The sequence below is a fragment of the Microcaecilia unicolor genome, chromosome 2, assembly GCF_901765095.1.
Source record: "Microcaecilia unicolor chromosome 2, aMicUni1.1, whole genome shotgun sequence".
Taxonomy (NCBI): domain Eukaryota; kingdom Metazoa; phylum Chordata; class Amphibia; order Gymnophiona; family Siphonopidae; genus Microcaecilia; species Microcaecilia unicolor.
Window position 1 is genome coordinate 241,432,724 of NC_044032.1, and position 26,135 is coordinate 241,458,858.

The 26,135-nt window shown below is 43.6% G+C and overlaps 1 protein-coding gene across 6 annotated transcripts in view; it reads left to right on the forward strand.

The window, feature by feature from the left end:
- PIP5K1B (phosphatidylinositol-4-phosphate 5-kinase type 1 beta) overlaps positions 1-26,135 on the forward strand; it is a 435,282-nt gene that overhangs the window by 291,318 nt on the left and 117,829 nt on the right. For all 6 annotated transcript variants that reach the window (XM_030193839.1, XM_030193840.1, XM_030193837.1 and 3 more), the window contains 3 exons: positions 13,172-13,289; positions 19,897-20,049; positions 23,318-23,617. In XM_030193839.1, the coding sequence (XP_030049699.1) occupies positions 13,172-13,289; positions 19,897-20,049; positions 23,318-23,617 (571 nt within the window). The remainder of the gene's footprint in view (positions 1-13,171; positions 13,290-19,896; positions 20,050-23,317; positions 23,618-26,135) is intronic.

Consider the following 26,135-nt stretch of genomic DNA (forward strand, 5'->3'; position numbering starts at 1 on the left):
GGATAGGTCTGGGGAGGGCATTCCAGAGTTGGCTGCCTAAGAAGGAGAAGTTGGATCCATAATAGGTTTTGTACTTAATTCCTTTGCAATTATGCCACATAGGTATTTAAATGTCTCTAATATATCTCCCCTCTCCCACCTTACGTATTGTAAGTCTATCCCCATACGCTCTATGACCAAGACCACTGACCATTTTAGTAGCCGCCCTCTGGACTGACTCCATCCTGTTTATATCTTTTTGAAGGTGTGGTCTCCAGACTTGTACACAATATTCTAAATGAGGTGTCACCAGAGTCTTATAAAGGGGCATCATCACCTCTTTTTTCCAACTAGCCATTCCTCTCCCTGTGCACCCAGGCATCCTTCTAGCTTTTGCCATTGCCTTTTCTACCTGTTTGGCCACCTTAAGATCATCATTTGAGAAATTTAGCAGTATATTAAGTGCAAGATTAGCTTAAATAGATTAGATCATATACAATCACATCCAAGCCCAGCTACTATTTCGTACACAAAAATTCTTCACCCCTAAACTGTACTGTTCCCTCGGGTTTTTGCAGCCCAAATGCATGACCCTGCATTTTTTAGCATTAAATCAGTGGTCCCCAAACCTGGTCCTGTAGGCACTCCAGCCAGTCAGGTTTTCTGGATATCCACAGTGAATATTGATGAGAGATATGCATGCAGTAGACGCAGTGCATGCAGATATGTCTCATGAATATTCAGTGTTGATATCCTGAAAACCTGACTGGCTGGGTACCTCCAGGACCAGGTTTGGGGACCACTTTATTAAGTCATAGCTGCCAAATTCCATACCATTGCTCTAGCTTCGCTAAGTCCTTCCTCATGTTATCCACACCATCAGGGGTGTCTACCCTATTACAGATTTTGATATCTGCAAAGAGGCAAACCTTACCAGATAGCCCTTCAATATCACTTAAAAAAAAAGGTTTAAAAGAACCAGCCCAAGAACTGAACCTTGTGCCACACCACTAGTAACAACCTTTTCCTCAGAATGAGCTCCGTTTACCATTACCCTCTGTCACCTTCCACTCAACCAGTTCCACTTTAAATGTATCAGATATTTGATGGAAGTTGGGAACATTTTTCAAGCATCTGAAAACATTAACTGATGTTTGCCAAGTATTCTTATCAGACGCTTTTAGCCTGCTGCAGGGTTTTATGGCCCGGGACAGGTGCAGAAGGTGTGTGTGAGGCTCCGTGATATTTACTGGCACTGAGCAGCCTAGTGATTATTCAGATGTACAGTTTGTACAGGTGTTGACAGAGCAGTACAAAACGTCAGAGCTGCCAAAGGGGCCAAATTTTAGGAGATTTTAAGCCATGCCACTAGCTCTGCCCAACTCCACCCATAACTTAACGTAATATAACATAACACTATGTTCTTATAGCCTTGCAATATCTTACAGTTCAATGCAGATAACGTACAAAGAGAATGGACATTCCAGGAAATACAGCAACAAAAAATTAATCATCAAGCCTAATACATTCACCTTATTCCATAGATCCTAAATAAATATCTTAAGCGATTGTCGGAAAAGTGCATAATTTGATTCCTGAATTATCAAAGGAGAAACATCTTTGCTTAATTTAGCTGCCTGATTAAGAAAGCAGAAGGTCTATGCGTTAACATACCCCAGCTTTGCCCACTCCACCTTCTGGCTCCACCCTCTGACAGACCTCAGCCATGCACCAACATGCTGCTTCCCCCTCGGGCAGCAGGAGGCGCCATCATAAAACATCATCTCCTGCTGCCACAGAACCAGTCTCGAAATATGAGCTGTGAGATTTTGCATTTCTTATTGCAAGACTGGTCCTGCTGCTGGTGGAAGGGGAGGCTGCTCACGGGGAGTTCTTCGTCCCCTAAGGAAGTGTGAGAGATGACCCGTGAAAGCAGGAGTCTCCTGTTGAAAGTGCAAGACTTGGCAGGTCTGATAAGTGGGTTACAAGTTTTGTAGTTCTGATTTTTCATAGATGGATGTAAATCCCAAATCTGTTTCTGTCTTCATGCCTCTCTCCTCAGAAATCGCAAGGAAACAGATAAGTCTTAGAATAACTAGCTTTATTATTATGGATTTGTCAGTTACAGGAAGTAACTAATTTTCTGTCAACAAGCAGGAATGAGTCAGGTACACAGCGGATGACGTCAGCTGACAGCACAAGGACTGAACTCTACCACAACTTAGAATTTCTGTTCAGAGTTCTGAGCATGGGTAGCCCTTCCCACCTGCAGCAGTCCTCTCAGTTCCTGAGTTCCATTTCTTCCACTCTAATAAACGAATGGAAGGTGAAGCTTTCGCTCTTTAAAAATAAGTATTTGCTGTATTCTAGCGTTGTTTTCTCATCTTTTTCTTCTCAAGAATACAAATTTATTGCTTTATTTTATTTATAAAAAGAGGGCTGCGTTTCGATTAAAAATTTTAATCATAATTGTGTGATTAAAAAATGTTATCACGATTAGTCGCACAATTAAAAGTATTTTATTTATGTATTTATTTATTTATTTCCCACTGCAGCTCCCTGTAACTCTGGGCAAGTCACTTAACCCTCCATTGCCCCAGATACAAAATAAGTACCTGTATATAATACGTAAACCGCTTTGATTATAACCACAGAAAGGTGATATATCAAATCCCTCCTTCGTTTCCCTTAAAGGAATGATAATAATCCTCCATCACACCCCCATATCAAACATCACTCCATTATCTCTCTCTTCCCTTCCTTCCCCCCTCCCATTGTCCAGCGCTTCTCCCTCCCTCCCTCCCTCCACTCCCCTCCACTCCCATGAGCAGTGACACAAACTTGGTGATGAGCTACACTAGTGCCCAGATGGTCAAAAGCAAATGTGGGTGATAGAAGCCATTAGCGCCCACATTTGCTTGCATCCCAGGATCAGAGCCAGCGTACGCGTGTAACAATTTTATTTATTTATTTGTTACATTTGTATCCCACATTTTTCCACCTATTTGCAGGCTCAATGTGACTTACATTGTACCGGTGTGAACAAATACAATGTGATGTTGTGGTAAGATGAAGTTTATATGGCAGAGCCACCATAAAAAACAATGCACTCGCCAGCTCTAAACACTATTATTCCTCCCAAATGCTTAGCAGGCAGCACGCCAAATTAGCGCGCTGCTACTGCTGTAAACCCAATGCCAGCTTGGAGCTGGCGTTAGGGTTTACAGAGCATTGGGAAGGAATTGGGAGCCATATCCAGCATGCATCTGCATGCTAGTAGGCCCCCCATCTCCCCAACAGACGCAACCCCAAGCCTCCCCTCCAGATAGCGACACTGGAGCTGGAGGTCCAGTGGACCCTCCGGTCCCCCGAACCCCCCACCTGACACGAGGGCATGGGTGGGCTGGAGGTCCGGTAGATCTCCAGCCCCCTTAACCCCCCAACACCCAAAAAACAATCCCTGGTGGTCCAAATGGGCTGCCACCCCATCCTCCCTGGTGGTATAGTGGAGCCCTCCCCTCCCCCTGTACCTCTCCAATGGAAGAGGGAGTAGCACACTCCCTTCTCATCCAGCGCTGCCTTCAAAATGGCGGTACCCTGCCCTTTTGAAGGTGGCTCTAGATGAGAATGGAGTGTGCTACTCCCTCCTCCATCAGAAGGAGGGGGAAAGGCTCCGCTAGATCACCAGGGAGGATAAGGGTTGGGGTGGCAGCCCACTTGGGCCATCTGGGATTCTTTTTTGGGTGTTGGAGGGGACGGACCTCCATTCCTGTGTCACTGTCTGGGGGGGGGGGGGGCTTGGGGTGGCACTAGGCCACAGGTGGCGGAGGTCTTGTGGTCCCATGGACCGCTATCTCCTCATTTGACAGGTCCAGGCTTGTGACAGCCTGGACCTGTCATACTAGTGCGGGAGGATTGTGGTTGAGCACATGCTCAGGCACAATCCTCTCGCACTTTTCCCCTATGATCAGAGCTAATAGCATGTCTATGTTTTCATGCTTCCCACTGCAGCTCCTTGTGACTCTGGGCAAGTCACTTAACCCTCTGTTGCCCCAGGTACAAATAAGTACCACTATATACTTTGTAAACCGCTTTAAATGTAGTTGCAAAAACCACAGAAAGACGGTATGTCAAGTCCCATTCTCTTTCCCTATTAGCTCTGATCATAGGGGCAGTATAGCCCCTCGCTGTTCCGGTGCTGTTTTTAGAGCACTGTTTGGAACAGCGCCGGACATCTCATCAACTGCCCAAAAGTTCTTCTCATGGCTGCTGGAACTCACTGAGAGAACCATATCTTCAACTGGTGACCCCTTCAGTTCTGCTCGTTTGTCTGCAATGCACTGTTCTTCCTCCAGCCAATCTACCGTAAAGGTGATCTTCTGTTGGTCCCCTGCAGAAGCAGCGTTTCACATATGCTGCCTGCAGCCTGCTCCCAACTTTTCCCTCCGGCCCATCCTGCCTCCTCATTTCCTGTTTCTGCATGGGCAGGATGGGCCAGAGGGAAAGCTTCGGACCAGGCCGCAGGCAGTATATGTGCAACAATGCTGCTACTGGGGACCAACAAAAGACTACTCTAGACCAGCTCAAGTGGGGTGATGTTGAATTGTGGATGGGGAGAAAGATGCTGTATCGCACCGAGGACTGGGGTTGGGAGTAGAAGAGAGCCAAAGAGATGTTTGGAGGAAACAGGAGATGCTGCAATGCGCTAAATGTTTTTAATCATATAATAATTAGTGCATTAATCGCAGAGTTAACTGTGATTAACTTGCAGCCCTAAAAAAAAAAAATAAACAGTGTACCCAAAATCAGGGGTTTGACCTTGCCCAAAGTACAGCAGAAAAATTCAGGTATCTCCTTTGTCTGGGTTATGACTATACTGTCTGTAATGATTAGGACTGGCTCCAGGGCTGGCTTCATAGCATTGTAACATAGTAAATGTTGGCAGTAAAGACCTGCACAGTCCATCCAGTCTGCCCAACAAGGTGGCCAGAGTTGAATCTAGCACTCTGTGCACAGGTTCCACTTCTTCATGATTGAATGCTGGTGTACGTAATCTCTGTCTCTCCCCACGAATTTTGGGGCACAGACTGTAGAAGTACGGCATCAGTCCTACTTCCCAACTACTGGAGTTGCCGTCGAAACCAGCTCCAGCCTTGATCCTGATCTGTTTTTGCCATTTACGAGACCCGGATCGTAGAAGTCTGCCCGGCATTGGCCTTACTTCCCAAACTCTGAAGCTGCCGTCAAAGTTCACTCCATCTGTGAGATCATTTAAGTTTTGCTTTAATTAGATTGCATCCTTTTTCTGTTGGTTGGTAGTAGCTCTGGAAAGACAACCAGCGTGCCTTAATGGAGGACCCCCTCCAGGCCTTGGGCTGTCAAAGCTTCATAATGATGCCAAGAAGGAGAAGGTCAATAATTAAAGGAGACCATGAAAAATGACATTTTGATAACACTTGTGCAAGAATAGGATATACTCCATGGACAGACCCTCTTCTCTTGCTTTCTTATGTATTGTACCTTCTTCCCCTTCCCATCAAACAATAAAAAGGTAATTTTTAAACACTGACTAAGGTTTGAATTCTGAAGGTGCCTTTAAAAGGCCAGTTCTGCCTTTCCTTGCAGGGATTGTAGTGCTCGCCTTTTAGAAATCACTGGCCTTCCCAGGTGCCTGCAGTAGCTCACTGCTATTACTAGATATAGACAGGGTAGCCAGTGATTGGCTGGAGGTCCCACAGAGCACTCCTGGTCAAGCAGGATTTGGCATCCTAAGTCTGAAAGTGGCTCACCACTCCTGTACCCACTTCTCCCTGTTGTTTCTGTGTAAAGGAGATACCCATCTAACTGTCATTCATTTCACTTTTTCCTCTGTTGAAATAATGGATTCACCTAAACATCTTACGCAGAAAATGTTTCTTGAAATTAAGACAAGCTCATGCACTACGTTCATTTTTTTCCCCTCCAGACCATTTTGTTCAGGTGTTCAGTCAGTGATATTGTCCCAGTTTAGCTATTGTAATTCTCGGTATTTGGGGATTTCTTCTGAACTGTCTTCAAGATTACAATTATTACAAAATACCACAGTGAGATTGATCTATAGACTTCAAAAGTTAGGGTTATTCCGTTGTTAATTCAATTGCACTTGCTATCTGTAAATGCCAGAATTGAATTCAAAACTGCCTGCTTGGTGTTTAAAATTCTACCAGCTGTTAGAGATTCTTCGCATTTTCATTCTTCTCTAACTCTGAGTTATCCTTCCGCCAAACATGTACAAGTTAAGCGATTGTTGGATGGTTCTTTTATTTTTAAATCTGGTAAAATCCAGAATGACATTCCTATTTTGATTAAATTATAGCCAGCCTATTTACATTTTTGAAAAACTTTAAAGACCTGTTTCTTAAGAATTTCAAAATATGATTTTTTAACAAATAAAAAATTATACTTTTTTAGTGTGGGGTAAATACTGTAAATGGCACCTATAAATCAGTGCAAAAAATGCTTAAGTGGTATTCTAGAAGCCACGCCTAAAATTTGGCATGGTTTATAGAATACACACTTATGTGGAGAGCCGCGTGTAAATTTAGGCGCAGCCATTTGCACCAATAAAAATGTGGGATAAATGTCTGTGTCTAATTTTATGCACAGAGTACCATTATTCTGTAATTACGCATGTAACTCAAAGCCATGCCCTTGTTCCACCCCAACACGCCCATGACGCTCCCATTTCTGCCCTCCTTTTTTAGAATGCATGTAAATTTTATTTTTATTTATTTATTTATTTCAATATTATTAACAAGCATAACTTGTTTGTAAAATACAGACAAAAGAAAATATACAGTCTTCATCGAATTAACTAATTAACCAAGAAACAATTTGAGCTTCCTCAGACCACTAATTTAAGAAAAAGGGGGATGAGGAGGACAAAAGAATAGAGAAGTTTACATGCGGAAATAATTAAATTCAACAGAAAATTCACTGCATACTCCCAATAATGTATATATAGATGTTATTTAAGTTGCTTCAAATCTAAGAGTGATTTTAACTGGTCTGGTGAATAAAAAACATATTTAGTCAAGCCCAATTTAATCATATATTTGCACGGATATGCAAGAAAAAAAGAACCACCTATCTCTAGTGTCGTTTTTATCATTGCCAGGAAAAGCTTCCTTTTTTGCTGGGTTTGCTTTGTAACATCTGGATAGATCCATATCCTTTCCCCTCCAAAGAGGGTGTTAGAGTTCTTACAGTAGTTTCTCATAATGGCATTTAAGTCCTGCTCAAATACCAGAGAAACTATGAGGGTTGATCTTTCAGCACAATTATCCAAAGTTTGTTCTAGTAGAGCTGAAATATTTTCCAAATCCACATTTGTTTGTGTCGGATCAGTTTTTTTTCCATCTCTCTCCAGAGAGCTCACAATATAATAAATTTTATTTACTGGGGCAGTGGCTTCAAGAGGAAATTTTAAATTTTCATTTAAATATCTTTTAAACAGTTCAAATGGAGGATTCCCTGGGAGTTTTGGAAAATTAAGAAATCGCAAATTTAACCTTCTATTATAGTTCTCGATTTGCTCAATCTTACGACGAGCATCATTATAATCTTTTAGAATGCATGTAAATTTTAGGCGCAGATCCAGTGCTGAACTTTATGCATTTTGGTCCCAATTAAATCTAATTAGTGCCAATAATTGCTTGTTAAATTGGCTTGTTATTCAATTAAACTGCACACGCAAATCAGAAACGCGCCTAAATTTGTGCATGCAATTTTTGGTGACCTTTACAAAATCAAGGGGTATTTGTTAATATCTTGTTGTAACCCACTTTGAATCCAGTGTCATATAAGTGGTTATAACAGTTTGAATAGAACAGAGTAGATAACGTTTCTGCCTCTGTCATTCTTTTTCAGTCCAGCAACCTGTGGTAGCTGCCTTGTGTTGCTGGCAGGAGTGCTGGTTATTTACACCGTAAACCAGTCCAGGTCAGCTAGCAATCCTAGTATATATGTAAATAAATAGAAGGTATTTCTCTGTGTCCTCTGCCTGAGAGGCGAGGCGTTCACATTTTGGCCAGGTTGGTGTTTGTGGTTCTTTAGGGAAGTGTAGTTTAATGTGAGTCATTTATAGACCATCTGTACCAATGTTCCCACGAGTCGGGTCACTTTGCTGTTTCTAAATGGGGACAGCAAGAAAATCCAAATATTTCTTTTCGCTTATTAGTCATGATGCTAAATAAGATGTGTGTCTGCAGCCTGGTGACAAGTTATTCTGCCAGTTTAGGTTGTTTTTTAATAGGAGTGGTGCTTTTACATCTGTTTCTGTATGGATTTGGGATTTAGGAGTTAATATTTGCCTTTCCAGACCTGAGCTCAAGATGAATTTTATTCAGATACAGTAGGTATTTCTATGCCCCAAAGAGCTCACAATCCAACTAGGTACCTGGGGCAGTGGAGGAGGGTGAGGTCAAAAGGAGCATCAGTGTGAGAAGGGTTTGAACCTTGGCTTCCCAGCCCTCTACTCTAAACACTAGGCTATTCTAAAGCGGATTTCTCTTCCTGGCAGTAGGTTTTGCAACCAGAATCTTGCCAACATACTGACCTTGGTCCCAAAATGCATCTGGATGACCAAAGGAATACGGTCAACCATGCCCACCATCCTCTTTCTTCTAGGCAGACATAGGATGTGGTCCTCTGTCCTTCTACCAGCTCTGGTGACTCCTCTTTTCTATCCTTCATGGCCAGGGTTCACCAGGAGCTTTCCACATGGCTCCCCAGGCAGTTGTCCTATTTGCTCAACCTTTGTGATGACTCTACACATAGGCCTGCCGTTTCGAGAGAAAGGATTGAAAAGTGAGCGAAAGCATTGGCAAGGGTGAAAAATCAGTCAGTACTCCTTCTAAACTTCTTTAAGCTTTAATGTAAACTTGGGCTAATCACGTTACCTCTGTTGCTTCAGGTACAAGCTTTGGTCCCTGTTTAATAAGCCATGTAAAATAGAGTATTCCTGCAGTACACCGCCTTGGGGACTCACTTTGTAAAGGTGGTTAATATGTCCCAATAAATAAATAAGCAAGAATGTTCTAATGCTACTATATGTAGGAAAACTTACTGCAGAATTCACTAACCTATGATACCTCAGTACTGTGGCTTAATGAGTCCCATCATTGTTGCAGCCAGTAACATTGCACTTTCCAGTTGAAGCAACAGTAAAATTAGTGACTGACCAGTGATTTAAAAGGACTACCTCACAACCAAAATCAATGGTAGGGTAGTGGTCTCACCACTCAATTCAAAATAATTACAGAATTACCCCTCTTTGGCACCTATCAACTCACCAGGAGGTATAATGGTGATAGCATACAATCCATAGTCATTCCCATCCCAGTGCTTGTCTTTTAAAAAATGGTGCCACCACAGCCCCTAGTGGTAGTCCAGTGGCACTGCTGCTAGGCTTGACCCCTAGTGGTTGTATTGAGAGACTATTAGGGAACAAAGTGGTACCATTTTTGAAAGCCAGCTGCTACTACAGGAGCAACTGGGGCTTGCTTCTTCCCCCACTAGACCCTCAAGGAGAGAGTTGGTAGGTGCTGAGGGGAAGGGGAACTGTGATTTTTATTAACTGATGGGTGGTGATTGGGGTTAAATTTACAGTTTTACATAATTCAGAGTGGGGAGGGGACATGATTTTGTCCAGGAGAGGGGAAGAGGCTTTTTTTGTTAAATAGGCCGGTCCCTTTAATTTGCTCCTCTGATGCATTGTTCTGCAAGTTAGCAGGTTAATGCTACTGGGGAAAAATTAACAATACCTCTGGAGATACTAACTTTCCTTGAGTGACACAGCTTGCAAAATTTATTTTGCATAATAGTGATATGCTTTGCATGCATGTGAAACAGCTCATTTTTGTTTTTGAACATAGGTGAAGGTGAAATGTTTTATGTTAAGCTGCTTTTTTGGCCAATAAACCACATTATTGCCATAACACTTGGACTGTAAACCCTTTGGGGATGGGGAGATATACACTCTACCTGAATAACATTTGTCTGACTTATAATGTAAAGGAGTGAGTGAAATCCAAACAGATAAATAAATGAGTTCTATTTCCTGATTCCTTCCTCTCAGACCTTCTCCATTTCTTTCACTTTGGCTGCTATTTTCAACCCATTTCTTTCTCAGCTCTGCATTCATTTTTTAATCCATTGCTTACCTCTCCATTTTCTCTCTGTTTCCACCTCTTCTTGCTACATTCCTACCCATCATCTCCCCTTTTGCCCAGACTGTTCTCTCTCCTCTGCCCATCCTTCTTACTTAAATGATCTCGTAGCTGTTGAGTTATGATGGGCAGGAGTGATGCTTAGACGTTATCTCCAGTCATTGGAAAGTAAGGCCAGTGCCGGGCAGATTCTGCGATCTGTGTCCCATAAATGGCAAAGGACAGATCGAGAGGGGTAAGAATGGACTTCGACTACAGCTCCAGTAGTTTGACAATAAGGCCAGTACTAGGTGGACTTCTGTGGTCAGTAGTTGGAAATTAAGGCCAGTGCTGGGCAGACTTCTAGTCTGTGTTCTGAAAATGGCTCATTGTATATTACATTTATATCATACTAGTAAATAAGGCCCGTTTCTGACACAAATGAAGCGGGCGCTAGCAAGGTTTTCCTGGGAGTGTGTATGTTTGAGAGAGTGAGTGTGAGAGTGACTGTGTGAGAGAGAGAGTGAATGTGTGAGTGTGTGTGTGTGAGAGAGGGAGTGAATGTGCGAGTGTGTGTGTCAGAGAGAGAGAGTGAGTCAGGGTGCGAGTGTGTCCGTGAGACAGAGAGTGTGTGCGAGTGCGTATGTGAGAAACAGTGACTGTGTGAGAGAGTGTGTTTCACACAGATACACTGTGTGTAAGAGAGAGTGTGTGTGAGACAGAGTGTGAGAGAGTATGTGTGCAATACAGAGACTCTCTGTGAGTCCGAGAGAGTGTATGAGAGCGAGCGTGTGAAACCGAGAGTGTGTGTGAGACCGACTGTGTGACACATAGAGAGTGAATGTGGTACAGTGTGAGACATAGTGTGAGAGACTGTGTGAGAGAGAGAAAGACACTGACTGTGAGAGAGTGTGTGTGACAGAGAAAGTGTGTGTGTGACAGAGATACCTCCCCCCTCCCTCTGTGGTCTGAGGACCCCCTCCCCCCTCTCGGGACTCCGTGCCTCCCCCCCCCCCCTGTGTGGTTGAAAGCACCGTGCGAGTGTGTGTGACTGAGAGTGAGACTGTGTGCAAGTGTGTGTGAGAGAGAGAGAGTGTGTGTGATTGTCCTCTCTCCCCTGCCCCCCTCCAGCCACCCAGCTATTCCCCTGGCCCGCCCACCAGCCACCCAGCGATTCTGCTCTCTCCCCTGCCCCCCCCCCTTCAGCCACCCAGCGATTCTGCTCTCTCCCCGCCCCCCTCCAGCCACCCAGCGATTGTCCTGTTTCCCCTGCCCCCCCTCCAGCCACCCTGTGATTCTCCTGTATCCCCTGACCCCCTCGAGCCATGCAGCGATTCTCCTGTATCCTCTGCCCACCCCTGCAGCCACCCAGCGATTCTGCTCTCTCACCTGCCCCCCTGCAGCCACCCAGCGAATCTGCTCTCTTCCCTGCCCCCCCTGCAGCCACCAAGCGATTCTGCTCTCTCCCCTGCCCCCCCCTTCAGCCACCCAGCGATTCTGCTGTCTCCCCTGCCCCCCCTGCAGCCACCCAGCGATTCTGCTGTCTCCCCTGCCCCCCCTGCAGCCACCCAGCGAATCTGCTCTCTTCCCTGCCCCCCCCCCTACAGCCACCCAGCTGTAAGCACCTCCAAAGTTCCGAAGCAGCTGACTCCGTGGCTTCCTTGAAGGTCTCGTTGGTTCCTAACGGTGTTTTACCCACCCTTGACATCATGACGTTTAGACGTGAGGGCGGGGCAGAGAGACATGGGCAGAGAGCGATCTACACCGTTACGAACCCTTGAGTGCTGAAGCCACGGAGTCAGCTTCAGAACATTGGAGGTGCCTTTATAGTAGATGATGTAAGTGTAGGTGCTGTATCTCAGTGGGGAAGAGGAAGACATCTTACAACTGGTAAGTTGAAATTAGTGAGTAAAATGTTAGCAATTTTGTTGGATTGTTAGTTTAATCATGTATTGATACTGAATGTTACTGTTAAAACCTCTCTTCAGACTATTGGCCTGCTGTTGTGTTCCAAGGTTGCATCATATAGAATTTGCTCTAAAGCCCAACAGTAACCCCAGAGATTGCAGATAAATAATATATTAAAGAAAGGAAGCCTCAATAGCCCAGGGGTGCCTACAAAGATGGTCAACCCTAAAAAAGCACCTATCACCAGTTTCAATCAATTCTCTAAAAAACAAACCAGTGAAAAGCAACTCCTCACAGGGAGAAAAAAAACGCTGAAGCCAAAAAACAGAGAAAAAAAATGAAAACTGCAAACTCTCTCTAGGAATTACAGTGACTACTGAAAAAATGTCCAAAACATGCCGCAAATGCACAGAGAAAAACATTTTTCTTTCTCCACCTGGGTGGTTACAGCACCTTCACAATATCCGCTTGTAATCTTCAACTGGGTCCAGCTTAACAAGTAGTATCCCTGTAGCACACTGCAGCTGCCCAACAAGGAGCAGTGGCGTACCAAGGTGGGGGCACTCCAGCCACTCAGCGATTCTGCTCTCTCCCCTGCCCCCCTTCAGCCACCCAGCGATTCTGCTCTCTCCCCTGCTCCTCCTCCAGCCACCCAGCGATTGTCCTGTTTCCCCTGCCCCCCCTCCAGCCCTGCCCTCCCTTCGGGGCAGAGGGAGCATGGAAACGAACGACACTGACCGGCGCGCGGAACCCCCCCCCCCAGCGGCGTGCACCCGGGGGGTTCTTTCGCCTGGGGGGGCGCTGCACTCGGGGGGGGGGGCGCATCGCCGATCCACCCCGGGTGTCAGCCCCTCTAGGAACGCCACTGACAAGGAGTCCCCTTGTTTTGCTTCTGCCTCAGGGAAGAAGTTAAAACAAGACAAAGTTTTTTTCAGTCACACAGTCAAGCACTTGTGAAGGTGCTGTATGTTTTTAATGCACCAGCTCGGACATTCTTAGCTTTTGTGCGCCTAGTGATCTATGTAATTCTTTAAATATCTTTTTTTTTTTTCACATTTCTGCAATCTCTCTCTCTCTCTTTCACTTTGACTGTTTAGTGAAGGAAGCAATTTGACTCCGGCCCATCACTACCCTGACTTCCGGTTTAAGACCTACGCTCCACTGGCATTCCGCTATTTCAGAGAACTCTTTGGCATCAAACCGGATGACTATCTGGTAAGAACTTGTCTTTTTCCCATAGGGGTAATTGTAAGGCATGGCTCCATAGTGCCAAAGGACTGCTGTGATTCCCTGGGATTTTCTAGGATACTAAGGGGGTCTTTTACTAAGCGGCGGTAAGCCCAGCACGGGCTTACTGCTCGCTAAACTGGAAGTACCTTTGGACTACCGCAGCAACCCGGCTGTAGTTCCCACTCCCAGGGTGTGCTATCTCTGGTGCTACACAAATATTTTAACTTGTGTAGCACCGGTGTGTACCCGGCGGTAATAGAGCAATGCCACGTGCTGCCTGGTTAGCGCAGGAGCCCTTACCGCCACCTCCGAAATGGCTGCGTGGCAAGTGCTTCACTTGCCGCATGGCCATTTCTTTTTAAAAAAAGCCCAAAAAGCAGCCTTTTACCTGCTGCAGTAAAAGGGGAGGCTCAGCGTGCACCAAATACACATGCTGACGCCAGTGCGGGCCCCCTTTTGCCACAGCTCAATAAAGGGACCCCTGAATGCTTGAAGTTTTTTTTTTTTTTAGATGCTAAATTAACTTATACTTTCCCTCTGGCAATGCTTTCAATTTTTAGAATTTTAATTGACAGTCCATGAAATCTGCCACATTAATAGGTGCTTTAATGGCCACCGTGTTGCTGCTGAGTATAGTAATTATTTTCACAGAATATTTTAATTGGATGGAAATGCCCCTGTGAATGTTGCTGATTGAATTCTAATTGAGCTCTTGCACGTTTTAATTGCTCTGTTTATGCAGTTCATCTCTTCATTTCAGGCGTGCTTTCAAAACTTTCTAACTTTGACCTGGGAATACAGTACAGAAAAGGTTTAATCAAACAAAATGAGGCTCATGCGATAAACACTTTACATGTGGCTTTAATTGTGATCCTCACTGGAATAAAAGTGGGGATAGCCAGGAAGGAAACTCGTTAAGCACTGAGATGTATTTTTTTCAATATAAGGATTCATTCTGCTGCTTTGACCAGAGTGTAAATGGTTTTGTTTCCATAGCAGGATCAGGTAGCAGAGTCTTAGGCCGATTGGGGTTTCAGTCAAAAGGCCATGAAGGCGCCATCATCATGTCACACACTTGGATCACAGCCAGTTTTGACACTGCTGCTGCCCTCTAGTAATGTGGCACACCCTAGTGGCATTACTGATTTCTCTTTTGACTGATGTGCTAACCAAAGTAGATTCTCAGCACCGTGCTTACGTTGAGGGGATCTTTCACTAAAGATTAGCTCGAGTTATCTGCAGCAGGGTCCATGGGAATAAAATGGGCCCTGCTGCAGATAACTCGAGCTAATCTTTAGTAAAAGACCCACTGAATGCTGAAACAAAGATTGTTCAAATAAGGTCATGTGCTAACTAGTGTTTAAACCTTGATGCCAACCCCTGCCCAGTCCCTGAGTAACGCCACCTGTGGGATAGTAGGTGATAGAAACACGATAATGGGTACTAAAGCTCTCTGAGGGTGAAGAAGTCAGGGAAGGGCCAGTGATTGACTGGAGTCTGTGGCACTCTTTTGGATGGGAGTGAGGGAGGGAGTGGATGGACTTAGAAATTGTTTTTACTGGCATAACCTTACTGTACGTGGTTGAATGGCCAGGTTGGTACCAGCATGCTGCGGTTCCATAGAGAACAGTGTTGGTATTGGCAGGGATTGTGGTGCAATATTGACTTATAAGACTGGCTTACCCTGTGGATTATTATGGAGCTTGGTGGCAGGAAATAGTGAATAGGGACATGGATATTGGATTGAATATTATATGGCTTAGGGTTACCATATTTGCCGTGATAAACAAAGAGTACACCCATCACACACACCCCCATGCCCCTATACCGCAGTGTTGACGACCCCCGCCAGGAAAGCCAGATTCCCTTCCTCTCCCTCCATTTCCAGCCTCCCTCCACCACCTTTTTTATAGCTCACTCCATCCACATTCCCTCCCCACCTGTCCACGTACCTTATCATGTCCTGGTAGTCTAGTGGCCTCTTAAGGGTAGGAAAGAGCCCCCCTCTTTCCTGCCGAGCGCTGGAAAGAGGGGGCTCTTTCCTGCCCTGAAGATGCCACTAGACCACCAGGACACAACAATAACATACAGGAGGGGAGAGGAGGGGAAGGGAGTACAGGACACCCTGAGGCCAGCCTGCCTGGAAACACGGACAAACGGGCAGGCTGGCAAAACCCACCCGAACGACCCTGGGCTGTCTATCCAGGAGAGAAAGTAAACAGAAGTTGGTAGGCAAAGCAGTGATGTCCTTGTATCTCCTTCTGGGTGATATAGCTCTGAGGTGGAGAAACATGACTGGGCAGATTCCTTGAGCCAAGTGTTCTTTTGTGCTGTCAACCACTGTATTACCCTAGTTTCAGTGTGACCTCTAACCATCAGTACTACAATCTGGACTGCTAGTACTCTGGATGAATGAGTTTGCATATGTCCTCTTTCTTCAACACTTGCTCTATACCCCTCCCTCCTGTTTTGTTTGTTCCTCCTGTGATAGGCAGGTGCAGGGAAGGTTTTTCTTGTCTGTTATTCTGTATGACTACCTCCAACATTTAAGTAGTACAGATCAATTTTTCTGTTTTCACTGTAGCTTGTGTCAGAGGTCACTTTGAAAAGTAAGCTTACCCATCTACAAACTTGTTTGGGCCTGTGGAAGTGTGACAGAAGAACTCATGCGCTTTCTCACAAGAACATAAGTATTGCCATATTGGGACAGACTGAAGGTCCATCAAGCCCAGTATCCTGTTTCCAACAGTGGCCAATCCAAGTCACAAGTACCTGGCAAGATCCCAGAAGAGTAAAACAGAAATAAGCAGTGGATTTTCCCAAGTCCACCTTATTAATGGCTTATGGACTTTTCTTTTAGGAAATTAAACAAACCTTTTTTAAACCGTGCTAAGCTAGCTACTTTTTCCAAATTCTCTGGCAACAAATTCCAGAGTTTAATTACACATTGCATGAAGAAATATTTTCTCCAATTTGTTATAAATTTACTACTTAGTAGTTTCATTTCATACCCCCTAGTCCTTGTATGTTTGGAAAGAGTAAACAAGTGATTCACATCTACCCCATTCCATGCCACTCAGTATTTTACAGACCTTTATTACATCTCTCCTCAGGCGTCTCTTCTCCAAGCTGAAGAGCCCTATCTTCTTTTTTTCTTTTTAGGCAGTTTTATCGAACCAGTAAGTATTCATGTTTAAAAGAATCAAACGCAGTTCTAAAACCAAATGATTCAGGAAGTGAACACAACACATAAGCCTTCTTTTTCAAACATTTTAACTTTAGCTACACAGTATCTTCCCTAACACTAGAAGTCAACCCCTATAACCCCCCACACTAAATGCCCTGTAACCAGCACAGTGCCCTAACTTCTTTAACCTTTCCTCATAGGAGTGTCTTTCCACCCCCTTTATCATTTTTGTCACCCTTCTCTGTACCTTTGCTAATTCTGCTATATCGTTTTTGCAATGGAATGACCAGAATTGCATACAGTATTCAAGGTACAGTGACACCATGGAGCGATACTGCCTTTCTTCCACTATCACCACCTCAAAAGATAACTACGTATACATAGTAATAGGACCGACAGAGAACTTTTTATTATTATTATTATTATTACATTTGTATCCCACATTTTCCCACCTATTTGTAGGCTCAATGTGGCTTACATAATACCGTGAAGGCGTTCGCCAAGTCCAGTAGGGAGACAGATACAAGGTGATGTAGTGGTAAAATAAGATACGTGTGTTTCAGTTTTTATGGGGTAGAAGAGAGGACGGTTCTATAGTGTTCAATACGACCTTTGGTTTTGCTCTGTTGCAGAGTTTAGGCATTTAAGTTGGGTCAGTAGGGTATGCCTTTTTGAACAGGTTGGTTTTTAGTGATTTCCTGAATTTTAAATGGTCATGTATTGTTTTCACGGCTTTTGGCAGTGCGTTCCATAGTTGTGTGCTTATATAGGAGAAACTGGATGCATAGGTTGCTTTGTATTTGAGTCCTTTGCAGTTTGGGTAGTGAAAGTTTAGGTATGATCGTGATGATCCGGATCTGTTTCTGGTTGGTAGATCTGTGAGGTCTGTCATGTAGCCTGGGACTTCGCCGTAGATAATTTTGTGGACCAGGGTGCATATTTTGAAGGTGATACATTCTTTGATTGGGAGCCAGTGCATTTTTTCTCGGAGGGTTTTGGCACTTTCGAATCGTGTTTTACCGAATATCAGCCTGGCTGCTGTGTTTTGGGCGGTCTGGAGTTTCTTTATGAGTCCTTACATCCCGCGTAGATTCCATGGCAATAGTCTGCATGGCTTAGTACCAGTGATTGTATTAGATTGCGAAATGTTTCCCTCGGGAAGAAAGGTTTTATACGTTTAAGGATAAAAAAGAAGGGTTTTGAACAAAGTATCTAAACTTAAAATGGTGTGGAAGCCTGACTATCCCTTTTCCATCTATTGTACTCAACTATTTTGAATAAATGTTGTAAGCCACATTGAGCCTGCCAGTGGTGGGAAATTGTGGGGTATAAAAGCTGTAAAATAAATAAATAATAAATAAATAGTCCTAGCATGCCACTGTTTTTTGTTGTGTAGATGGATGTTGGGATCATTGGTGGGCTAAGCACTGATCACAACACATTTTCTGATCATGTGTTTTTGGGGGATTTAGTGGGTAATTCTGTAATATATGTGCTAACATTTTTGCCCCTATTACGCATGTAAATGGTTAGAATAATGGCATATTCTAATGTACCATATTGTCTGTGCACGTACAGGATGAGGCAAGTAAAAGTAACCCCCTAGAGTTTTTTGCTGTTTTCTCAGCAACCGCTTTGAATATCAGTGAGAAATTTTATGTACATATTTAGTCATAATACTTAAGATAATTAAATGTTGTTTGATAGTAATATCTAAGTTATGTTACTGACATTGTAGCATTACTACTTAAGTATTCACTTGGTGCTTGCTGGAGAATGCAATTCTAAATACTAATAGAGCAAGCTGAACTCTCCTGCATGCAGTTATATTGCGTTATCCTAACAGAGGAAAAGACTTCAGAGCTCCACATTCACTTTTGATGTAATCAATGTGAAAGCTTCGCTAGCCAGAATTCATAGAGAAACCTGAGAAGCGGTGGCGAAACAGGGGCTCACTGTAGGGCATTCCCTGAAGTTTTCACTACTTAAAAGATAAGGACCTCATATATATTATCCTAAGTTTGATTAAAGACAAACCACAACAAAACAGATCAAATAAAATTAGAAAAATCTAGTAAATATTTAGAGGTTTTTTGACTTATGAAGAAGCTCACCAGACGGTCACATTTTGAAAGCTGTGAATTCTGGCTAGCGAAGCTTTCACATTGATTACATCAAAAGTGAATGTGGAGCTCTGAAGGATAACGCAATATAACTACATGCAGGAGAGTTCAGCTTGCTCTATTAGTATTTAGAATTGCATTACTACTTAGCAATTTTTGCTCATTAAAAATATTTGACCTAAAACACAGTAAAATTAACGTCATTCAAACAATACAATTAGCAGCATGTAAGGGTGGCCATTTAGCCTCCAGCAAGGTCTTCTGTCCAGAGAAAACATCAGCTGCCAGTGAGGGTGAAGGTTGTGTCCACCCTCAGCTTTAACACAAGCCTTCAGTCGCTTTGGGAAGTTCTTAACAGCCTTATCGATCGGTCCCTGTGGCAGGCTGTTCCACCTCATCTGCAGCGCTTCCTTGAGTTTGGCGATTGTTTGTGAGTTTTGGTGGAGGTTGTGATAGGCCTCCAACATTGCTCCTTACACAAAGGTCTTCATCACTGTGATGTGATTATCGGTAAGCTGGCACCCCCCACCCTTTTTTTCATTTCAAATAATGGTAGTTTTACAGTGCAAACGTTTATGAATGCGCAGAAATCACTGGGTGGTCACACTAAAAATATTTAAAGGAAATCTCAACAAATAAAGCTGTAAAATTTCACATTGAAATTCCAGTAATTTGCTGAGAAAACAGCAAAAACTCTAGTGGTTAACTTTTTTTTTTTTTGCCTTACCCTGTACATGCATAAATGCCAAATACATGCATATGTTATGTAGCGTGTATTTTACAGGTAGGCATACACAGAGGTAGAATCTAGTACGGTGTGGGCAGGAAACACTATAGATCACTGTAAGTTATGTGCATTAGGCATGAGCTTGTACACCAGCTCAGTGGTCACACCTTTCTGCATACATGGGTACACACCCAGTTACACCTACACAGGCACCTAACGTATAGATTTGCTGTTATAGAATTACCCCCACAGAGGTGAACATGGGGAGAGAAGGAGAAAGTGCAGCTCTCACTGTGTGTGTGTTTGTGTGTTTCGGGAAGAGGGCCACCCCCATTTTGGAGGAGCTTTGTCTCAGAGGAGGTGTCTTCTGTTGTTCTCATTCTGTTATCACTTCACATTGGTCCTGGAGGAGGACGAGGGAGATGGCCAAACAAAGAGAGAGAGAGAGCTGTTAACATTTTTCTGCAGGGAAAGCAAATAAATGCATTTTGTATAGGAGGGAACGTAGGATGGGAGAATTGGAAACCACTGAATTCTCTGTTGTATTTCTTTCAGTACTCGATCTGCAGTGAGCCTTTGATAGAGTTATCCAACCCCGGTGCTAGCGGATCTTTATTTTTTGTAACTAGTGATGATGAGTTTATCATCAAAACAGTGCAGCACAAGGAAGCCGAGTTCTTGCAGAAACTGCTGCCAGGCTATTATATGGTGAGTGCACCATCTTCACTTATCCTGCCTTTTTTTGGCTGCTGTTGACTCGTATCCCCATATTCTACTACTTATACCCTATAATAAATGAAACTCCCTAATAATCTATTATTTGTCCTGTTTAGCTGTCTTGTATAGATTTTGAGCACTGTGTCACGGGGCCTGTTTGATATATGTATGTGCACAGCACTGCTTAGGTTTGGTAGCACAGCAGATAATAGCAGTAGTAGTACAGATTGGTCAAAAAGTAGAATTTTTGTCTGTAATCCAATTGTGAGCACATTTGCTGCCAGATTCTATATAACGCACCTAGAGATCCGCACCAAAATTCAGGCATATTCAATAACAACACACGTAACTTAATTGGCTTAACAAGCTAATCAATGTTGATAACAGCGCTTAAGAAGCAATAATGAGCACTAATTGGCAATAATTAGAATTTACACGCACAACTCACTAAGCATATCCTGCAATAAACTGCGCCTGAGTTCTAATGCATACAGTTCAAAAGGGGTGTGGCTATGGTCAGGGAAATGGGCATTCTGTGGGCGTTCTAAAATTTATGCACGTAATTACAGAATATGGCCCAATGCTCGTAAGTTTACATGCAGGGATTTACGCCACATTTTCATTGGTGTAAATGGAGGCGCATAGTTTTAGGCGCTGGAATATCAACTAAGTGTACTCTATATACCGCACCATATCCAGATAAATGGCTTAGGATATTGACCTGAGAGTATGCATTTTCTCAGACTCTATCATTAAATTAAGATTTTGTCTCCCCACCCCCAACAGAATCTGGGGACTGCCACTACTTGGAGTGGAGGAGTAGCCTAGTGGTTACTGCAGTGGACTTTGATCCTGGGGAACTGAGTTCGATTCCCACTGCAGCTCCTTGTGACTCTGGGCAAGTCACTTAACCCTCCATTGCCCCTGGTACAAAATAAGTACCTGAATATACTATGTAAACCGCTTTGAATATAGTTGCAAAAACCACAGAAAGGCGGTATATCAAGTCCCATTTCCCTACTCAGGGAATGTAATAAATCAGCTACAGAAATGGAAATTGTCCAGGTCCATCTTCCGTCCATATAGCAGTGATCCATCCTGTCCCCCAGTCTAGTGTTAATGCTGAGCCATGGTCTCACTTTGTACCAAATTGGAAAATTACAAGCAGCAACTCGCATATGGAAAAACCAACATACAGCAGGGAAGGAGGAAACTGAGTGTGAGCATTAGTGCTTTGCTAAGTGTGATGAGGGTTTGAATTAATATATGCATTGTTTGCAGGCTATCCACCATGCAGATATTTAAAGAGGAATTGATAAAACTGATAATCAGGTCAGCATTCCACCACAGAACATTTTCCTGTGGGTACTTTGTAAACTATGCATTCTGGAGGAGGGGGTTTACTTTGCTGCAACACATCCCCTCTGCTTGCACCAGCCCAAGCCTTAACTCTGACACAGCTTCCTGTTCATGGGACCAGGAAGTTGCGTCAGGGAGAAGGTTCAGAGCTGGCGCGAGCAAGGGGAATGAGTTGCTGCTTGTGAAGACCTAATGGATTTAAAGGTGCCAGGGGGGGTTAGGGGAGAAGAGTTAAGTGACCCCCCTCCCAGAAATCACCTGGGGAGAAGGATAGATGGCAAGGGAGGGGGGCAGGGTAATTCTGCCTGCCCAAAATTGGGTGTCTGGCTACACCACTGCTGTGGAGTCGGAGTCGAAAACAATTTTGGGTGGAGTCGGTAAAAATGAACCAACTCCGACTCAAGCTTCAAAATAAAAACTTACAATATTATAATATGGTAAATTTATCATTTTATACTTTTATATATATATACAGTATGTTTTTTCTAGCAAAAAAGGTGCCGGTACTCAAATGCTAGGCCACCCTTCAGGAATGGGGTGATCAATGCGGGACCCAGCCCACAATAGCCAGGCCCCCTGCAACCAGTCACAGAATCTATGACAAATAGGAATTGGTATGTAAAGCCTGAGCTCTTTCATTAAAACTTGGGGTCCATGGGTCAATTTTAGCAGACAATGGAAAAGGTGCCGGTACTCAGTACCCCTCAAAAAAAGCCCAGTGTGTGTGTGTGTACGTATATATATATATATATATATATATATACACACACATATACATACATACATACATCTATCTTCTGAAGTTATATTTACCAGTACTTTAGAACCAGGACAAAAAATATAAGTTATTTACCAGTACTTTAGATTAGGGCTGCATTTCTGAAGTAGTCTGTGAAAACCGTAAGGCTGTTTATAGTTATTCTGCATGCTGTTTTAAATTCTTTACATTGTAATTTGTCAATTTGTATTTTGTATTTCTTATCTTTTCATTACTTTTTATTCTTTAATTTAATTAGGGCTACATTTTATCTAAAATTTGTAATCGCGATTAATCGCATGATTAAAAGGTATATATATTTTTCCCCCATTGCAGCTCCTTGTGACTCTAGGCAACGGAAGGTTAAGAGACCCTTTAATAAAGGCATGATAGAGCTACTACATGGGTAGCATGCACCAATTCAGCCCTATCACCGGGGTAGCATGGGAGCCTGGTGGTAGTTCCGAAGTTGGCGTGTGCAGTTTCCCGCAGTAGAAAATAATTTTCTATTTTCTACTGCGGGGTGTTCCTGGCGGTAATCGGCAGCGTGGCCACATTGCCGCGCATTGCCCGATTATTGCGGGGTTAGAACGTGAACCCTTACTGCCTGCTAAATAGATGGCTATAAGGATTCAGGCAACAAATAGCCGTGCACTAATTTTAATTTTAATGCATGGCCATTTACTACCCAATTTTTAAAAAGCCCTTTCACGCGCCAAAACTAGCGCAGCCACTTTTTACTGCAGCTTAGTAAAATGGCCTCTAAGTGACTTGCCCAGAGTCACAAGGAACTGCTGTGGGTAAAAAGACAACAACATACCTTTAATTGCGCAATTAATCGTGATTCATATTCTGATCAAAACCCAGCTCTACTTTTAGATCCAGTACAAAAATTTTAAAGCCTAATATCAGTTGGAGTTGGAATCAGAGATGGACAGTAGAAAAATAGAGGAGTACCAACTCCAGAGCCCTGCTTGCAGGCAAATTGAGGAAAGACAGTTCGATCACTGTTTACTTATATATTTAAATATGTTCTCGTACTATTTAGAGACATACATAGATGTATAAATAGAGAGCCATAGATATTTGAATAGCTTGCTAACTCATTTCTATCTGCTTTTATTTTTGCTGCTGCTGTTTTAGAATTTAAACCAGAATCCCCGGACTCTCTTGCCAAAATTTTATGGACTGTACTGTTTTCAATCTGGGGGCATTAACATTCGGATTGTTGTCATGAACAATGTCCTGCCACGCTCCATAAGAATGCACTACAAGTATGATCTGAAGGGCTCTACCTACAAGCGCCGGGCCTCTAGAAAAGAGCGAGAGAAATCCTGCCCAACGTTCAAGGACTTGGACTTCTTGCAAGACATGCACGAAGGAATATACTTCGATTTGGAGACGTACAACGCCTTGATGAAAACTCTACAGCGGGACTGTCGTGTAAGTACAAAACCTCCCCACCTCCGAACAGTCAACTCTTACAGTTAGTTGGTGAAGTGGAATTACTGAACATTAAAGAAAAACTGACTGGAATTAGTACCTGTGCTTGTGGTAGTTGTTGATACAGACACATACTAGGCAGTGTTCTGGGGGAGGTATGTAAATAAACTCACTCCCAACATGCTTTGCAGCTCCTGTCGCCCTTGAAGCTCTTGAACTGGTTTAATAGGATTAAATCTGTTTCAGAGAGCTAATTCAGTTCACATCCCCTCTGCAAGGGTTACTAAAATGCTTAAGACAGGAAGATCTACACTCCTGAACAAAACCGCATTAAGCAAAATGGTTTCCAGCAGTGTGCATGTTGGTTTTTGAAACCAGCTGCACAGTGGGAAAAGGAAGCTGTTTCTGTTGGGGGTGGGGTTGACCTTTCCCATTTTATGTGACCAAGTCATTCTCCCCCCCCCCCCCCCCCCCATCCTTTTTTTTTTCAAATCTTTGAACAAATGGAAGGATTTAGAGTAAGAGCATCATCTTTGGAAGTACTTCTCACTGCTTGCCTTTGAAGCGTGCCAAATCTTGGTAGTGGAAAATGAATGCCAGCTATTATTTTAGGACTGTCAGTGAGTAAACAGGCAGTGTAGATCGCCTGTGAAGGGGGTGATCTAATACTCAGCTGTACGCATGGCCACACTGCATGAAAGTAGAGCTCTGAGGGAGAGCATTGTCCTTCCTGCCATGCTACTGACTGACAGAAAACCACCTCAGCCTGCCACATCGGCAGGTGCTCCTCGCTGGTGTCAAAGGGTTAATTGCAAAACCAGAGCTGTCAGACTGGAAGGGAAATGTGACATGCCGAAAAGAGTAAGACCTGAGAGAAGAAGTGTACTGTCATTTATCTCTTACTTGCCCAGCAGAGCTCTTAGCTTGCCTTAAGGAGGGGCAACAAAAATATTTTGTGTAGCAGTACATAAACTCTGTGTAGCAAATTTTAAAGAACTAACTGTTCTTTAACCTTCCTCTGTCTGGAAGTTTGCTTCTCTGTTCTCAATGGGTTTTTTCTTTGCTTTTGTTTTGCTTTTCCTTTCTTTTCTTTTCTTTTCTTTTCTTTTCTCTCTTGAAACGCCTGTCTGACCTTGTTTTACTGTTCCCAGTCATCTCTCCCTTTCTTACTTTTTCATCTCACCTTCATTAAGCTTTTCTTTCTCATTCTGCCTTCAACACTCCTTTCACAATGTTTTCATTCCCTCACCATAGTCACCTTTGCCCTTCACCTCTCCCTCTACACCTTTATCGTTCCTTTTACTTCTCATCTTCTCTGTTTCTTTCTTCTTCTCTCCATTGCTCTCTCCTCTCTGGCCTTTTTCCCTTTCCCTTTCCTCCATCACTCACTCCACTGCAGTGTTTCCCCTTCCTTTTCCTGTTCTCTAGCAGTCTTTCTCCTACCCCCCTCTCCCTTTCTCTCCCCTTAAAGCCTCTCCCCCTACTCATCTCTCCCACGCAACCTCTCATCACCCCTTAATGCCACCTGGCCCCAGTCCCCACACCTACCCTGCCCCTTGTTCTCACCCCTCCTTTCTCCCCCCCCCCCCCCCCGCCTTTGGCACTGAACTACAGTGGGCCATCTCTATAAATGGCTGTCAATAAGAGCCCAAAATAAATGTTTTTTTCCTCTAATTCAGGCCTTCCTACTGACTGCCACACTGCTTTAGAGTTCCAGTGACCTGACACAATAAAAGCTTTTCTTCTTGGTTATTATCTAATAATTGCTTTACCTAAGCATTGTGGAAAGTTAAAGGTTCCCCCGTCTACCTTAACCCCCACAGCTTTGGGCCAGGGCCAAATCTGAAATTTTGCCAGCACATCTCAAACTCCTGAGGTCGTTTGTGCAGTAAAGGGTGAATCAGAGAGCCCCTTCTCTACTGGGCAGTGGTGTGTCGCTAAGCCGTGTCTCCCAACCCACCGCCAGCGATTTGCAGTGGTGTCGTTGATCCAAACCAGGACTTGGTTCTAGCTTTAGGGGGAGAGCCCAATCATGGAATGTGAACAAGAGCAGAGGAATTGTCAGTGACTGTGATGCAATCAACTTTGAGTGTGGAGGATGGGCAGAATCCCCAGACATGTCGCATAGGTGTGGTAGAAGTGTGCCTACATTCCAGGCATAATGGTTGATAACAGATAAAGACCATTGTGGTCCATCCATTTTGCCCATTAGGGTTGCCAGGGTAGTACCTGCTGCACCATGGTAGTACCTGCTACACAGTGCAGGTAGCTTTCACCATACCTTTGTTTTCATTGTGATTTCTTAGGATAAGCACAACAATCATTTTACAGCAGTTTTGAGTTTAAAGTTCTCCATTCTTGGCTTCCATCCGCATGTGCTACTTGTATTTATAAAGCAGTGCCTGGGTAGACTCCTCTGTATGCACCTACCCATGGTGTCCTGTTCTGAAATTATCCTCAAAATGTATCTAGTGGAACTGGTTATATTGGTAGTTATAATGTTCTGCAGGTGAAAATG